This window comes from Paramacrobiotus metropolitanus, unplaced genomic scaffold, assembly GCF_019649055.1.
Source record: "Paramacrobiotus metropolitanus isolate TYO unplaced genomic scaffold, Prichtersi_v1.0 Parri_scaffold0000044, whole genome shotgun sequence".
In the NCBI taxonomy this organism is placed as follows: domain Eukaryota; kingdom Metazoa; phylum Tardigrada; class Eutardigrada; order Parachela; family Macrobiotidae; genus Paramacrobiotus; species Paramacrobiotus metropolitanus.
In genome coordinates this window covers 940162-957259 of record NW_026570264.1, presented here as the reverse complement: position 1 = coordinate 957259, position 17098 = coordinate 940162, and the positions used below count along the sequence as shown (strand labels likewise).

The following is a 17098-nucleotide window of genomic DNA, read 5'->3' as shown; positions in this document are numbered from 1 at the left end:
GTGTTATGGTTTCCGATTGCCGAAACAGAAGGGCATCAACAATCACTGCCGGTCCAACAAACAAATTAACGATTAACCAGCACAGACCACACAGTACCATGGCGACAAATGTCGTGTGGCGTTCACGATACTGCACCGGAATAAGCACCGCGCAACAGCGACACAGCGCGACAGTTGTATGGATAAAAAACTGGAACATCTGAATCACACCTCCGGAATAAATGCGCAATGTGCACCAATTCGAACCCCAGCACCATACAGCGATTATACGGTTCATCACTTCCCGCGGTCCAAAACACAAGGCATAAAGGAAATTGCCGCCGAGCAGCGCAAAGGCATAAACGTGAAAATGACTGATTATGCGGAAGTTGACGATGTAAACTAACAGTACCATTCCGTTTAGGACAAAAATTAAAGCACAAATGATCAGTACTGCCATACTATACGATGACCAGGTCAATGGATTGGCCATCGCAGCGCATACGTCAGCGGCATGTTGAGAAAAAGAACTGTTATTAATCGCTTTGTTCATAGTTGTATTAGCGCACCTCCATGGAAACGACAATTTTCTCCCCAAAAATTATGCTGAAAATTGCAGGTGTTTTCCAGAATAGAGGCGAAACCAAAAAGCGAAAATTAATGGGGCCATCCCGGTATTTAACGCAGCTGATGCAAATAATTCCGCTCTTCGAAAATCCGTTTTTTCTCGCAGCAAATGCAGTTTAAGATATTTTTCTGTTTCCCTCGAATCTGCAGACTAATAGATCGGCTGATTAAAAATTTCGGTGTGCAGGCAAAAGGCACTTCTACAAAATTATCAGGGTCTTTTTAGGTTAGTGTTCAGGCGCTATCGTAGTGTAGATAGAAACAGATTTATTTCGACTATAAAATAGATTACACACAGAGAAAATATTGTGTTGCAAACGTTTGTTGCAAATGACTAAGTCAGATGACATTCCAGTATTTGATAGGATTCTTAAAATGAACTTTAATGAGCTAACTGCCGTTTGGAGCGTGATGCCGGCGTAATTAGTGAATTAGTGCAGTAGAGTGCGCTAAGGCATTCGCCCCTATTAACTCATCTGAAATCTGATGTAGCCGTAGTGGACTTTGACCGAGTTGAATTCGTTGCACCCTTGCTAAGATTACGTAAATGCATCCGCTTCCAATCTTTGGCTTCCGGTTACGCAAAACATAGTACTCATATAATTCATAATGTGCCCGGTGTGTAACCTAATGTCGCTAGAGCGTTGTAATTTGCCAGGTAAAGCAAGTACCGCTACTTTAGCGATCGCATCCCCTCAGTTAGTCTCCGGTCACCCAGCCTCCTTACTTCCGGCTTTTGCACTAAATCACAACAAGGACAGTGTGAATACATATTGTGAACTACTTTTATTAATCTGTGTTTCGATTTCCCACGATAAGGACACCGATTCTCCCCAAACGAAAAGTTTGTTTCCAGTGTATTTGTACTCTTTATTACAACAACCATTAAAAATAATTTAAGGAGAGCGGCTATATTTATTTCTACTGAAGCGCCAAGGCAGCAATAGTGAATGCGAGGAACGCCTGTTTTTCTATACTTGTATCGGAGGGCCTTCTGACTTGGCAGAAAGACCAAGCAACCAACCAGTGTTGTTTTTGCGCAAAAAGTTCGGAATAATTCAAGAAAAATGGGAATTTCACTAACAAAAACTAGTCAGTGCACTTTCCATCTGTGTTTGAGCTGTACAGTGGTTCCCCTGTACTAACTTGCGGGGGCAGGGTTATCTTTACGTACACGTAAGGCAAAATCTAATGAAGATGAAGGAAAGCAGCGATGAAAGGAAGCGTTAGCACTGTCACTTCATAAATTAAAGTTGCAAAAGAAGTGTTGTCGCATAGCAACCATCGCAGATTACGCAGCAGTACAGAATTGTTGCTGATCATGATTGTTTGATGAAAAGCTTTTAATATTGCTTAATTAAAGGATTATTTTTGTTTACAGTACTGTAATATTGTTATTGTACGAACATGGTTCCTTCTGCATGCATCGCACGTTTTTATTTGACCGGAACTGTGGCCATCGCATTATGGACGGCGTGGCGCTCTAATAATCACCCATGAATTTATAGGAATATGCTAATTATATGACTACTTTAGAATGGTCTACATAATATGACTACATTATCATACTGTAGATCGTAAAACGCTAGCGTACTGCGTACAGTATGGACGCACCGAAAATATAGAGTATTGTGGATGTGCATCTGAGTGTGTTATTATACGCGTATATTATCTGAGCCATATGACCACCAGTATCTAGTGTCCGCTGCCCGCTTTCGTTGTGTAAGCTACCACCTCTTTGCTCAGTCACACTCTGTGAAGTTATACTATGAAGCTCACCAGCTCGCTGCTGCCAAGGCGTCTGGCTTACGGCAGATTATGCGGCTCACTTTTTGAATACTTTGACCGAAGTAAGTAAAAGTGCATTCAAAATGTTATGAGGGTATGCAAAATATTATCTGGCAAAATCACGGCTGATGCCTTTGAAATTTTATGATGACTTCAGGACAGTGCGCGTACCGTGCTGTTCTATGAACGTGCTAAGCAATGCCTGATTGCGAGTATAATTACACGATTCACATCTAAAATTGCGAGTATAATTATGTCCCAGTTTGACAGGCTCTATCATGATTCTATGCAAATCCCGTTTATAAAGTATAGGGTCTTGTCGTCTTGATAATTCGGAAAGCATTTTTTCGACAGGATCAGCGGCATTCAAGATGGGAATTCTATCAGCCATTTCCCTTGCCGGTTTTATTGCAGTGCTATATGTTTACGTTCTGAGCAGCCTGCCAATATTCGACATGCGTTTACGGCTTGGAAGAAGGGCTCTTAACCAACCCAGGCGCCAACATGTAATTTTATTTTGGACCAAGTTCTATGCGGACGATTTCGTACCGTCTTTGCGTTTGTACCAAGAAGCCGAATCAGGTATAGAAAGATGTCCGTATTCCAACTGTCTGGTCACAAGCGATCGCAGCCGGTATCTCGACAGCGCGGCGATTGTCTTTCACATCCGGGATTTCTATTGGGCAGATATTCCACCACACCGTCTGTTGCAGCAGTACTATTTATTTTACGGATTAGAATCACCGGTGCACACTATCGGCGATGTTGATCGGCTGCGTGATTTTTTCAATTTGACGTTTACGTATCGACTGGACTCGGATGTCGTCACGGATTCTTATTTCCAGCATTTTCATCCGAGTGTGCTGAATGATCAACAACTGGATGAGCTCTTAGCCAAAAAGACCGGATTCGCAGTGACTTTTGTTTCCAATTGCGGCTTGATTCCCAGTCGACGGGATGTTTATACGAAGGAGCTGGGAAGGCATGTCCAAGTGGATGTCTATGGCAAATGCGGAACCAAGCAGTGCAGCACAGATACGCCGGAAATATGTGATCAATTTGTTACTACTTATAAGTTCTACCTGGCCTTTGAAAACAGGTGAATATTTTGAAGAAAACTCGGTGTACAGATAATGTACAGATAAGTGGAATAACAAGATTTTATTGGTCTTTATGATTTTCAGATTATTTTCTTCTTTTCGTATTTCCTTTTAAGCATTAATTTTGTTAGTAATAATTTTATTATTAATTTAATCTATTATTTCAAGAATGAGTAAGTTAATTTAATGTTTTGGTATGTACCTTCGAAAATATGTAAGTTGCAATATGTAAATTAAATAAAGATGTAAGTTATATTTTAAAAAATTTCAAAGATGTTGTTATAAAACCAGGCCGACATATTGTGCGGCGTTCAGAATTTAGTTAGAAATCATTAGGAGCTGGGTCTTAGTGACGTACAGAGTGCAATACGTATATTTGTGGCTTTATTCATGAATATTTCGGTTTTTTTGGTATCGTGAACAATAATTATTCACTCTGATTTTAACTTTTAGTATCTGCAAGGATTATGTGACCGAAAAGATCCATCGCGCCTTTAACTACGGAGCGGTGCCGGTCGTTTACGGCGGCGCTAACTACTCGGCTATATTCCCCAAAAATTCCTTTATCAACGTTCTGGATTTTGCCAATCCCAAAGCTGTTGCCGATTATTTAACATTCCTGGATAAGAATCCCAGCGAATACCGGCGATACTTCCATTGGCGAATGAATCCAGCCACGTCACGACTGGCCGGCAATCTGACAGCCGATAACTTGTCATGGTGCAAAATCTGCCAGATTCTCAACACCCGTAAGCCACAGCGGAAGACTATTACGGATCTGGGACGGTGGTGGAGGGAATTAGGCTGGTGCCGCACTCCGAAGACGCAGAGTGATAAGTGGATTAAGAACCCGGCGATTCCTCACATGGAGCACATGCAATCAGAAACAACGGGATACCCTTAGGATCACGCCTTGACGTCACTGGCGTGGAATAAATGGGTCTCTCCTGGACTGGATATTTTACAGTCGCTTGTCAACATTAGGGTTTAAAGCACGCTACTCTGGGGCGCACTGTTTTCCGGGCGGAAGCGGCTACCATAAACCTTTTTCGATACAAATGCCTTTTTTAGAAGCGCCTGGTTTTTAAGGCTAGCGTACGGGTAGAATGACATAGATCGTCGTGCATACATGAAGGGTACAACCAGCGAAGCAAAGATGTAGCACAGGTGGCAGCCATAATACATGATTGTAAGACTGAGTACTTCTTGTCTGCCGAGATTTTACCTACTTGTCGTTGTGTGTGTGCAGAAAAATGTTGTGCCGAACAGTCTCCACTGACACGCCGTGTTTTCACCGGCAAACTCACGCTTCGCTTTTTCTCAGTGGTTCACGGCAGTACTTAATATGTTAATGTACACCGGTAACCCCACAATAAAAGCCCAACTAACATGCACTGGATGCCCAAACCGGTGCACCGGTGCAAAACAGCCTACAATCGTGCTAGAATACAAAGTATTTCAGCCAGTTCTCTTTCTGCCTTCGAGAATTTTGTGAATTGCTTAACTGCAAGATTTAATTTTTCGAAATTCGTTGGCTCATGCCTTTATTAAGTTAACGAACCGGAAAGATGTAATCCCTCCGTAATGCTATTCCAACAAAGATAATGCGTTCAAAATATTCGGAATCGATAATTTCGGTATACGTATAACGTATGTATGATCGGCATACCTGTTACGGTTCGCGTAATGTTTTATGTGGCCTCCACACCCTGACGGCCTCACCTATCGTGTACTATTAGTGGTTAACTTGGAAGCCATACCAAGGATATTTTATTGCAAACGTTATTGTTTTTCCTCAAAAACAACTTTAAAAAGGACTTACAGTTAAAAGATTAGGTTTTTACCGAAACGTATATAGAGATTGGAGTCATGGAATAATAAACATTAAGTTTACATTGCAGATAATATCGAGTAACTAAATACTTAATGTCCAGAATCTGCGATATACACTTCGCCTCTGTAGGGACTGTACCAGCATACTGTACAGGGCTATGGCAGATTCTATCGTCTCTGAGTAGTGCACGTTGCGGGCCATGATTCGGGCGTAACAATCGGTTTAAAACCGCGCAGAAAATGGCTGAAAAATCCTCTCAATCCAATTCGATATTGTTTCCCAATCAGAAAGAAGATTACCTGCGTATATAATACGGCACATCAAATCAGAAGCACACCCCGAAAACAAGCGCTTCTTTCGGAGAAAGACTTACCGGTGTTCCAAGATCGCCGCAACAATACAGCGCCCACATCCACAACTGTAGATGCGGATACGTGATATATACATGGTAATGCAAGGTCGAAAGAATAATATGCGGTAAATAGCACGTTAGATCCCACAATGATGACGCAATCAGCATTTGACCAATTAAAATGCGGCGTTCTAACTTCCACTGCAACGTTCGCTCCCCGGCGTCCCGGTATTCATGTCCGGTTGACTTTAACCAGAGCTGCGACAATAAGATCATCAAATAACAAAGGATAGTCCCAGAAATCGGAACATAAATGCTCAGTATTGGGCGGAGACGAAAGATTATCAAGTTCTTCAGCGTCGTGGGACGCATTGCGCAAACATTCCACGGTGGAGCCGGGTTTGTTTCCCAGCCGCTGTCCATCACGATCGGTAAGGAACATGCCAGCAGTATGACCCAACCAATCAACATCGTCGCTATGGTCACACGGCGTCGGTTGAAAACGGGATGGTGATGCGGAAAAACCACGGCAAAAAGCCGGTTAATTGACAGCATAAACGCTGCCCAGTGTCCGCTGCCGGAGAAGATGGTGTTGACGACGTAAACGTTGCGACAGTTAGTGGAAGAAAGAGTAAGAGAGGGAAAATAAATGGGCAGAAATACGGCCGGGTTCAGAACGGCCATAATGCCAAGGTCAGTGAGGAGCATATGGATGATCTGGATATGGGATTCCGATGGTTTGAAGCGACGGTGCAGTATGGCAATAATGAGGAGCACTATTAATAGCGATGTAAGGAAGGCGATCAGGATCATGACGATAAACCAGCTTGTCAGGAAAGTCGTGTTGGTTTCTGTTGTTGTGAAATTTAACGATGTATTCATGTCGATGTTTAAATGCAAAGTACGGCTTAAAAGGTGGAAATCGGTCTGTCGATTCACAGTTTGAAACTTTAAGGCTGTGAGTTACTTTCCCGCAGTGACTGCGGTAGGCATTTGGGAACCTGGATTATAAAATCTTAACACTTGATATTAAAATCAGCAAACAATGCGCAAGACGATCAAATAAATATGCGCATAATTAATCGGTAATGGGGTCGAACGAAGAAGTGCTTGTTTCTCCAAAATACATCACAGCGAGGCATCATTTTGTTTCTAGCCATAAAATTTAGAAGGAGAAAACATTTTCGTCTAAATAGAATGTAAGGTGAACATTCGTTTGGACCCAACATATTCCATGACTGTGGACTCTGATAGAGAATGGAGCCGGTAACGCGAAAAACTAATTTCACGCTACACTCCCGTCGTCCCGATAGGAGTTTGGCTTAATGAAACTCGCCTCTGCATGGCGTTCAATGGTTAATGAAACTCGCCTCTGCAAGCCTTTCCTCGTACCACATTGTGTTATTTACAATGACCTATTATTATTTCACACGCTGGGTTTCCAGTGAGCCGTCCCATAACCCCTCGGGAAATAACGCGTGAATGATGTTTTGTGAACTGTGGGAGATTATTAGGTTAACAACGTTGCCGTTGTACAAGATACGAGTATTTTCGTCGCTGCCCATTATTAATGATATTTTGCCATAGAAAACAGCCACACCCACAGCTTGCCTGTAATTTCACAGACACAGGCTGCCAGAGTTTTCTCAAGGTAGCTGCAAGGGTTGTGAACAAGTAAATGGTTGGCATAGGCGTCATGATAGCAAATATTGTGCTGTTGTAGAGAGTCGATCACGCTTAAGAAACTTGTATGCATTATCAGATTTTCACTACTAACGGCATTTCTTAATTATCAACATCAACTCCTCCGGCAGTAACTTTTGCGTGCGTTCATCTTCATTATTTTGACATACCTTACCTTACTACATAATATTTAGGGCATTTAAAGTTACGTAAGAACTTAAGATGTAAAAGTACGTAAGAACTTAGGATGTACAACGTTTTTAGTGAGACAACTGGTTTGTCCAGCACCGGCACTGCACCGGCGCTCACATACCTATGCATGTGTACTCTTAGTATGGCCTCACCCTCCAATGGCTGCAGTAATCTCTGATGAAATTACCGTAGATTACCGGTATGTATTCGGATATCTCGTAATACGCATTCACGGTCATCTATGCTGAGATAGTTTGTGAGCAGACATACAGGTCCGTGCCCTTTCACAGAAGTGGACAGTATAGCTAGGAGACATAGCAATAACAAACTCCTTCGGAACGCTTCCTACGGAAGCCTTACGCAGGCGCGTGGATTGGATAAGAATAAATGCGAAAAAAACTAAAATACTGCAGCCGTGCAAGAGAATTTGTTATTTGCGTAATGAAAATTTGAATTTCATGGATGCTAGTCAAATCGGAACAATGCGTTATCTGCGACTCTGTGTACGAGTTGTCCAATTCTAACGTGGAATTTCTAGAATTTGGGAATGTCTGAACTATTCTGATGTACAGCAATAAGTTTCCTTGACCTGCATTCCTTTTCATTTTATATTCTCCTGCTCAGCCTGGACACTGCATTCTTGTCCTGGGAAACGAGCAATTAAGTGTTCTAGTTCGATGATTTTTTTCTGAGCGCCGATACATAGAATGGAGAATGAGGGGAGTCATCCACTGATACTGTCGTATTACAATACGAATGCAAGCCAGCTGCCCTACGATTGTGTGATTACCGACAGTCTATAGTTCAGCTTTGCGATACATGTACACTGTACATGTATCGCAAAGATACAGTGTCATGTACAGTGTACTCTGTCGGATTCCCATTCGAAGAGATGCTGTACCAGTACATTGTACAGCATCTCTTCGAATGGGAATCCGACAGAGAATCGGCAACTGAACAGGCAGGATTGAGGCTAACCTTTAGTGTCCTTTACTTTCCATCTTTTCCCCGTTAGAGGATAGACAGACGCAAAAGCTCAGAACAGAGAGAATCATCCTGACCTTTCAGTAACCTTTCAGTTACACGTTGGATCCTATACTAATATAATATATAGACAGACTACGTCTGCCATATGTTATATTAGGCTTGCCCGTTTCAACCGTGCAGCGCCTGCGTAAAAATGTGTAATAACAGTAAATAACTCGCAACTGGCATCATTAGGCCAACACAACGCAGAAAAACATAACGTAAGAGTAGTATGCAGCAAGGGTTATTGGCAAATAATGGCGGCGAATGGAAACAGTATACAGTGCTGGAAGATACGTCTCCTGAAAGGAAGCCGTACGACGTACGAAGGGAAAGGGCTCCCGAATGGAAGCGGTAGTGTTTGAGCCATGTTTGACAATAAGTACTGTACTATTAATAGATGGCGTGGAGATGTTTACTGTATATGCGTAAACGAAAAGAAAACCGCACGCTTGTTCTGTACTGCCTTTATTCACGTGTTTGAAAAAAATCTAAAAAAAAAACAGCAGGAATCCTAAAATGTCTTATTTTATTGAAGCGTTAATAACATTGTCTAAACACAAAAAAAAAGAACTGCCATCAGAGAAAAACTAGTCCAACGTGATAACCTCAGGCACCCGGGCGTCCGTGTGTGAATCATCATCGTCTCCGTTGTAGCCGTCCTCATCGGAATCTCCCATGGCTTCACCTTTGAACCACCAATACATTACTCTCGTGCAGATTTAAGAATAATAATCAGTCGGCTCACCGCTGAGAAACCAAGAAATATCCTCGTCACTCTCCTCATCCTCGCTGTCCACATCATAAGCCGTGATTAAAAAACGTGTAACGTTCGGAAACTTATCAGCCAACCAGCGGTCGTGTCCGCGAATTTCACACAACTCGTTGCCTTCAACGTCCAATGCCCGCAGCTTTGGTAAAAGTGTCAGTGGCTCTAATTCGTCACGGAGACCGATTTTGTTACCGACAATGGAAAGCTTCTCCAAATTGGGGCAGCTCTGAGGCAGGATGCTCAGGTCATCAATATGGTTGTCTCCCAACATGAGGATGCGTAGGCATGGCAAACGCGGTAGGCCCTCCAACGACCACAGGTCGCAATCAATCAGGCTTAGCTTTTCTAAGCCTTGAAATTTCACAAACAGAGGAAGAACTGCTGGAGGCACGCGTTTTCCATCGAAAACCATTTCCGGCGTACTGGCACTAAGCTTTCCAAACAAATTACGGAAAGCGGCTTCCATGACCGAGCGAGAAACTGCAGACATTTCAGATTCAGAAAATATGTGATTATTTTTGTAGCAAAATAAAACACAACTGAAGGCTTGTTGAATGCTGCACATTTATGTAGCGGCAGTTGTCACTGTACTCGGTTACAATAATTCTTGCAAGTGATCATACTTGTAACCGAGTTCAGTTATCATACTGTTTGTTTGTTTTATAACTGTGGTCACCGTGTACAGTGATCATTACTTATAATCGCCTTCGATTACAACAGTTACATGTATAAAAGATCGATTGGTGGAGGTGCAGGTGTCAGTAGCGTTTAACGGATGTTTCAACAGTGTGTTTACTCGTATTGGATGGTCTTACCTCTCCTCAGAAAAGGTATGTCAGGATGTCGAGTTACGTAAGGTATTATTCCAGTGGTCACTCTGTACAATTTTTTCAATTCCTTCGGCGATAACGAAAACAGCAAAAACAATAAAAAATACCACGTAGAGAACAATCAGAAGCACCTTCTCGCATTTTTGCTCCAAGTTACGTGCATAGCACAGCATATGCTGTAAATTAGCCATGGTGCCAGCTTTTGTAAATTTATATGATACTGCATCGCTTAAATAGACTTTTATTGTAGATGAATGTTGAAGATCGCTTGCGAACTTTTGGCAACTGGCCTTTGGCATATATTTCTCCGTTGTCCTTGGCCGAAGCTGGTTATATCTACACGGGAGAAGGTGATGAAGTTAAATGTGTCACGTGCAATTGTGTGCATTTTGACTGGGCGATGGGAGACAAGCCTATCTTCGAACACCGCCGCGATAATCCGGAGTGCCCATATGCAGCAATGGTAGCGGACGGTGACGTCTATATACCGGCAATGGTAAATTACCGTGATCGGTTCGGCACTTTTGCGGAGTGGCCTGTGTACGCCCAGCAGCGGCCAAGAGACTTGGCAATGGCCGGTTTCTATTTCATGGAGGTTGCTGATCGAGTGCAGTGTTTTTGCTGTGGTCGAAAACTGGAAAAATGGACCCCGGACGACGACCCATGGATTGAACATGCTATTCATGAGCCTCGATGTGAATTTCTGATTGAAAAACAAGGACTGGAGTTTGTATATTATGTTCAGAGGTTTCACGATATGGACCACAGAAAGTGGGTGACTGGTCCACGAACCGATCGACGGGACTTCTTAACCGCCCATGCAGTAGAACTTGGATGCCATTACACGTATTTGATCAAGGCTCTGCTCCGTAATAAGACCGCGTGGCTCTATTTTGACTTGAAAGACTTGGTGGAGGCGGCAAACCGGATTAAGGAACGCATCACAGTGGCGAGACTGGATGGTAACTCTCAAGTAGATAAGGAATGCAGTGTATGTTTGGATAAAAGGTTTGCATGTGTTTTTTCCGTGTGGTCATGCCGTTTGTTGTACTGGTTGTTCGGAAAGACTGCGAGAATGTCCTGTTTGTCGCCAGCTAATTTTTGAAAAGGTTAAGCTTTTCTTTGCATAAATGTTTATTAAAGCTGTTCCGATGTTCTGTGTACTTTATGACATAAAAAAGAATGTTTAGCGTAATAAATGAGTATCCACGCTTTTGCGTACCTTTTGGTATGTGTGTTTGCGGGCCAACAATGTCGGGCAAAACACAATTTGTATTCACTCTCCTGAAAAACAGTGCTTTAGTTTTTGATCGGCGACCCACACGAATACTCTACTGCTACGGTCAGTGGCAGAAAGGTTTCGATGACTTACAAAAAGAGGTTTCGCAAGTCGAGTTCTTGCACGGTCTGGATGACCTGTTTTCAGAGCTGCACTCTGCCGATAGCGTTGACCATATACTGCTTATTATTGATGATTTGGCCACGGATTTGTGCAAGGATGTTCGATGTTCTGACTTGTTCACCCGCGGCATTCATCACAAGAATGTTTCAGTCATCATGATGCTGCAGAATCTCTATAAGCAAGGAAAGTCAATGCGGGACATCACGTTGAATTCACAGTACTTGATACTATTTAAGAACGTCCGCGATGTTAATCAGATCGCACTGCTGGCACGACAGACTGGACTGAAACATTTAGTGGATGCGTATAATAAAGTCACAGCGGAACCGTATCAACCTCTTGTACTGGATCTACGACCTACTTGCCCGGACTATTTAAGGATACGTTCTCATGTCCTACCGAATGATCAAATGCGGATATATCTAAACCGGAACGCTACCAATACTTTACCAAAATGTCCGAACGGGTGAAAGCTTTAGCACCATTCATTATTACGCTGCAACAGCTGAGACCAAAACAGCGGAAAGTGTTGGTTAGCTACCTCACCAAACCGCAGTTGAAAGCCCTCGAAGAAGTTGCTGTCAATATTGTGAAAAACACCGTCGACTTAACACCGGCACAGGCTGAAAAGTGTAAACGACACCGGAAAGCATTAAAGCTAATTGCTTTACAACGGTATCCCCTCAAGGAGAAGCGAAAAATTATTCAACAAGGAGGCTTCATCGGAGCCATATTACCAGTAATTGCAAGTGTTCTCACGTCTCTCATTGGAAATGGATGAATACTTCATTGTTCCGCGAAGAGTAATGGAGAACCGTATGCACCATCAGCTTCAGATTAATAAAGAACCACCGGAAGCACAAAGCGTAATAACACTAGACGCCCTGGTGGCTACAACGCTTCACCGAACCGATATAAGCGAGTACGAAAAAGCCAGCCAGTTGAGCAGTATACTGGAAAGGTTCCTGGCGTTGAAACAGAAAGCCATTCCAGATGAAAATCCAGTGGAACTAGCAACGGATGTGTCGTCCCAACCCCCACCACTAAGCACAGAGAAGCAGAAAAACGTACCATTTCAAAAAAAGAAAAAAACGGCAGAAGAGGGACAAACTCCGATCGAGAAGTACTCGGTCCCGGTGGATGTACCGATGAATGGACGGAAAAGAAACTTGCAAGACGAGTTTGAAGAAGAAACCGCACGAAAGGCGCCTCGACGGGCATTGTTTCCTGCGGTAACACCCACAAAAGGTTCAAAACGAAATCACCAGCAGAGCGAACCCGGAGACGAGCGGTCAATTAAAAAAGCTCGAGTTGCCCTTTTTCCTGCAACACTGCCCGAAAAAGGTCGGAAACGTTCTTTCCCTGGTGAACCTGAAGATATCCGCCTGGCAAAAACAGCACGAATCGGCTTGTTTCCATCAACCGTACCGCAAAAAGGTCGCAAGCGAAAAAACGAGGAGGCTGACAAACAACCCAAGCCACATAAATACCCCCGACGGCCGTTGTTCTCCATCTCGAGACCAGTGCGGGGAAAGAAAAGGAAAGCGGATGAAATCGAAGGCAACGTTAGAAAACTGCGTTTCCGCACCATTCAGAAAGGAACCGGAAAATCGAAACTGCCGTGGATCACCTTAACATAATGGCCGGTCTAATACCCAGCGTGTTACGGCTATGCCGAGTATTTAAGATCAGCTGCGTTTCTACTTGCTGTAATGATAATGGAGAAGCTGATGAAACGATATCTCGACCCGCGAAATCCCGGCGGTCTTGGAGGCATCGAAAGGTTCCGAAGAAGTTTAAAGACCAGAGCCAACAGACGGAAAGCACAAGAAATTCTGCAGGAGATCGATGCGTACACTGTGACCAAGGAAAATCGACGGCGCTTTGCACGCAACTGGATCGTAGTGACCAACCTTCGTCAGCAGTACCAAGCTGATCTGGCTGATTTATCAAAATATTCCAAAGAAAATGATGGGTACAAACACTTGCTGTTTGTAATTGACTGCTTCTCTAAAAAGCTAAGCATTCAACCAATGAAGTCTAAAACGGCCAACGAAACCAAGAATGCCTTGTCCAAGGCTTTTGAAGAATTGGGTGAGCCGGAAAAGCTGCAGTACGATAAAGGCAGCGAAGTCGTTAACGCAACGGTCAAGACCTTCTTGAAGGACAGGAAGATTCACTTTTTCACATCGGAAAACGAAGACATCAAATGCGCCATGGCTGAACGCGTCATTCGCACCATCAAAACAAGAATGTTTCGCTTGTTTCGTGCGCGAGTTTCGACCCGTTACATTGACAAACTGCAAGATCTGGTGTACTCGTATAACCACTCCAAACATCGAGCACATGGATTGCGACCGATAGATGTCACTCAGAACAATTCCTTGGCGGTATTCAATAAATTGTATCCAACCAGAGAAGTTCGACCACCTCGATTTAAGGTCGGTGATGCCGTCCGGATAGCCGTGCATAAAACCAAGGTCGAAAAAGGCTATACGTATCGATTTAAGGAGGAAGTATTCTACATCAATAAAGTCATTTCACATATCGTACCGGTATATCAACTAAAGGACTATCAAGACCAACCTATTCAAGGAACCTTTTATGAACACGAGCTCTCCAAAGTATCGCGTCCGGAACAGAAGGAATATACTATCGACCATATCATTAGACGCCGTGGTGACAGAGCACTAGTTCGGTGGTTAGGGTACGGACCTGAGCACGATTCCTGGATCAAGGCATCATCATGTACGAAGGAGCACCATTCTACGTGACGCTCCCGAGCGATGTGGCGACGGACCCGAGCAACACTCCTTCAAACTGGACGACCAAATTGAAACACCCCATTACCCTGAAGGGAAAATGGGAAATGGCCTTGGTTGAACTACAGTACCTCAATTCCTTTTTCACTCTTCCCGTGGAGCAGAAGATTGAAGTGCACATCGTTAAAGAATTCAGACTAAAGAAAGACGAAGCAAACTTTTTGGAGTCGGCGGACCAAGTTGTCCATACCGACGAGATTACCATCCCTCCTGGAAATTATAAAGATGCCGATTTGTTATTGAAGACCATCAATTCATTGGTACCCAAAGTTGGATCGTACATGGTGGACGAAACGGTGCACCCTGACAAGAGCGCTTTGACTGCCGACAGAGCCTTTACCGTTCAATTGCTGACCGCCACCAATCATCGGGTCCGACTAAACATTGGCAATGACCGGGTTTCCGTTGTCTTTCCCCCATCGTCGATAGTCCTACAAAAAATGCTGGGATTTGAACGTAGCGTATTAAAACCCGATGTACCGATGGAGAGTAACAGTAATGGTATGGTCGGTCCATTTCCTTTTGAAACAAAGAATGTCAGTATCCAGTACCTGTCATTTCTGGCCAAGCCTCCGAATCCAAAACTTACCAGCTTTATTTCGGAGCGACCGGTCAATACCCTACTGGGAAATCAAAGCCTGTTTGTCTACAGTGATGTGGCCGACTACAGCTTGATTGGCGATACTGCAGCGCAGTTTTTACGCTCCGTACCTATTAGAGGAGAAGTCAATCAAATTGTCGAGGCCAGATTCGACATTCCGCATTACGTCCCAGTACTACGCCAACATTTCGAAACGATAAAACTGACCATTGCCAACGATCTGGGAGACGACGCCAAGTTCCAAACGGGAAAGTCACTGGTGAAACTGCATTTCCGACCACAACGACTCTACTAGAATGCCTCTCGTGGCGTACGTGCCGGATCCCCGGCGATACGAGAACGTCTTTGTCAGTCAGACGGGTGGTAGCGCCCTGATCCGGTATCGAGGAACCCTACAAAACGGATCGGGGTTCCCGCAAATTTTAAAGAGCCTTTTCGCCAAGCTATCAGCCTTTGCTCAGCCTATACTACGGAAGGCTGCACCGCATGCCAAAGCCGCTCTGGAGGCGGCTACCCCTCACCTGCAAGAAGCGGCGACCGGGGCTATTAAAGAGGTAGCTTCGCGTGCGGGAACAGCCATTGGAAAACGTTTTGCTTCCCAAGAAGGCGAAGGTATCCGCAAGAAACGACGTATTCGACGTAAAGTTGTACGAGTTAAACGTATTCCTCCTACCAGCATCCCCGATTTTTTCTGAAAATGGCCATGCTGATGATGGAAAACTCGGAGCCGGCCATGCAACTAGAGAACCAGCTGTTTGCATTACCGGCTACTCTAACGGATAGGTGGCGCACTGAGCACGAAAAGCTCAATCCCACGACCATCTTAACGGACAACGGATCGGCCGGCGACATCAACTTTTTCATCCCACCCAGCACATCCGGACTACTCAGTTTAGCGGACATGATCCTGGAACTTGAAGTGGGTATTAAAGTCCGTAAGAGCACTGGGGAATGGGAACTGATTACAACGGCAGATGGTGTGGGACCGGTCAACAACATTCTGCACTCTATGTTCTCTTCATGCCATGTGACGGTGGCCAACCGGTTGATCTCGGATGCCGCCACGTTTTATCCGTACCGCGCCTACCTGGAATCTTTGCTGTCCCACTCCCTTGACGCTCAACAAAGCCAACTGACATCCGCCGGTTTCTATTACGACTCTCCGGGTTCTTTCAACAGTGAAACCGCGAACAATGGTGAAAAAAATCGAACGGCGTTATTTAATACTGGACAGTACGTTCAGCTTTCCGGCAAACTATTTTCGGACCTTTTTGACCAGAGCAAGCCACTGTGCACCGGGGTACCCGTCAACATTCGCCTAGTGGTTAGTCGACCGGAGTTTGCCTTACGTGTATGGGACACGGATACCACCAAGACATTCAAACCGTTTATCCGTAACGCACGTCTATCGGTTCGCCGATACATTCCGTCTCCGGATTTTCTGACCGCTGTAGCCGGAGAACTCCTGAAAAAAACGGTCAAATACCATATCGAACGCGTGGTTATGCGCGTGTCGGACATTCCCCAGCGAACCCAAAGCACCGTGGTCAGCAATTTGCAGATTGGCCAAATTCCCAAAGTCGTCTTTATTGGTTTTGTGGACAGCGAAGACTTTCACGGATCGCAAAAGAAAAATCCTTTCAACTTTCAACACTTCAATATTACACAAATCAGCGTCGAAGTGGACGGTCAGAGTTACCCTACGAAACCGTACACTGCCGATTTCGACCGCAAGTTGTCTCTGGAGTGCTACGACGGGCTGTTGGACACTTTGGGACATCGTCCAAGCTTGCAAGGCGGCTTACCGTTTAACCGGACCCAGTATAACGACGGCTATACCATTTTCGGTTTTGACCTGACTCCAGGACATACCGGACGCGGACCACTGACGCTAATCAAACAGGGAAACCTAAGTGTGTCCGTGTCCTTTGGTAAACCACTGAAAAGTACCATTATGATGGTGTGCATGCTGATCTATGACAGCATCATTGAAATCAATCAGCACCGTCAGTTAATTGCTGACTTTACAACATGAACACACAAGAAATTACCTCGGCCCTCCACGGGAATCCCCAGACCACAGCGGTATT

The 17098-nt window shown here is 44.3% G+C and overlaps 4 protein-coding genes across 5 annotated transcripts; 3 read left to right on the top strand and 1 right to left on the bottom strand.

Moving 5' to 3' along the window:
* The first annotated feature begins 1979 nt into the window (after positions 1–1979).
* Positions 1980–4865, top strand: LOC129591095 (alpha-(1,3)-fucosyltransferase C-like). Its single transcript, XM_055486623.1, has 3 exons — positions 1980–2456; positions 2749–3493; positions 3948–4865. Exons 1-3 carry the CDS (start codon positions 2375–2377, stop codon positions 4396–4398), a joined length of 1278 nt encoding a protein of 425 aa, XP_055342598.1. The 5' UTR covers positions 1980–2374; the 3' UTR covers positions 4399–4865.
* Positions 4866–9032: 4167 nt separating this feature from the next.
* Positions 9033–10492, bottom strand: LOC129591157 (acidic leucine-rich nuclear phosphoprotein 32 family member A-like). 2 transcript variants are annotated; one of them, XM_055486696.1, is made up of 3 exons: positions 10169–10492; positions 9330–9833; positions 9033–9269 (listed from the first exon to the last, which is right to left on the bottom strand). In XM_055486696.1, exons 2-3 carry the CDS (start codon positions 9817–9819, stop codon positions 9172–9174), a joined length of 588 nt encoding a protein of 195 aa, XP_055342671.1. In that variant the 5' UTR covers positions 9820–9833; positions 10169–10492; the 3' UTR covers positions 9033–9171. The 2 variants fall into 2 exon arrangements, with proteins under 2 accessions (XP_055342671.1, XP_055342669.1); XM_055486694.1 differs by lacking the exon at positions 10169–10492 and having other exon boundaries at positions 9330–10090.
* Positions 10049–11313, top strand: LOC129591085 (putative inhibitor of apoptosis). Its single transcript, XM_055486605.1, has 3 exons — positions 10049–10183; positions 10434–11174; positions 11206–11313. The coding sequence occupies exons 2-3, from the start codon at positions 10434–10436 to the stop codon at positions 11311–11313; spliced, it is 849 nt and encodes a 282-aa protein (XP_055342580.1). The 5' UTR covers positions 10049–10183.
* Positions 11314–15705: 4392 nt separating this feature from the next.
* On the top strand, positions 15706–17043 carry LOC129591084 (uncharacterized protein F54H12.2-like). The gene has a single exon (XM_055486604.1). It carries the CDS (start codon positions 15706–15708, stop codon positions 17041–17043), a length of 1338 nt encoding a protein of 445 aa, XP_055342579.1.
* The last annotated feature ends 55 nt before the right edge of the window (positions 17044–17098 follow it).

Bases quoted from the DNA above. Each gene is read 5' to 3' on its own strand.
- LOC129591095 (XM_055486623.1), top strand. From the start codon at position 2,375: ATGAAGCTCACCAGCTCGCTGCTGCCAAGGCGTCTGGCTTACGGCAGA. The intron at 2,457-2,748 runs GTAAGTAAAAGT...TTTTTTCGACAG, and splicing joins TTTTGAATACTTTGACCGAA to GATCAGCGGCATTCAAGATG. The intron at 3,494-3,947 runs GTGAATATTTTG...TTTAACTTTTAG, and splicing joins TACCTGGCCTTTGAAAACAG to TATCTGCAAGGATTATGTGA.
- LOC129591157 (XM_055486694.1), bottom strand. From the start codon at position 9,918: ATGTGCAGCATTCAACAAGCCTTCAGTTGTGTTTTATTTTGCTACAAA. The intron at 9,270-9,329 runs GTGAGCCGACTG...GGTGGTTCAAAG, and splicing joins TATTTCTTGGTTTCTCAGCG to GTGAAGCCATGGGAGATTCC.
- LOC129591085 (XM_055486605.1), top strand. From the start codon at position 10,434: ATGAATGTTGAAGATCGCTTGCGAACTTTTGGCAACTGGCCTTTGGCA. The intron at 11,175-11,205 runs GTATGTTTGGAT...TTGCATGTGTTT, and splicing joins AAGTAGATAAGGAATGCAGT to TTTCCGTGTGGTCATGCCGT.
- LOC129591084 (XM_055486604.1), top strand. From the start codon at position 15,706: ATGGCCATGCTGATGATGGAAAACTCGGAGCCGGCCATGCAACTAGAG.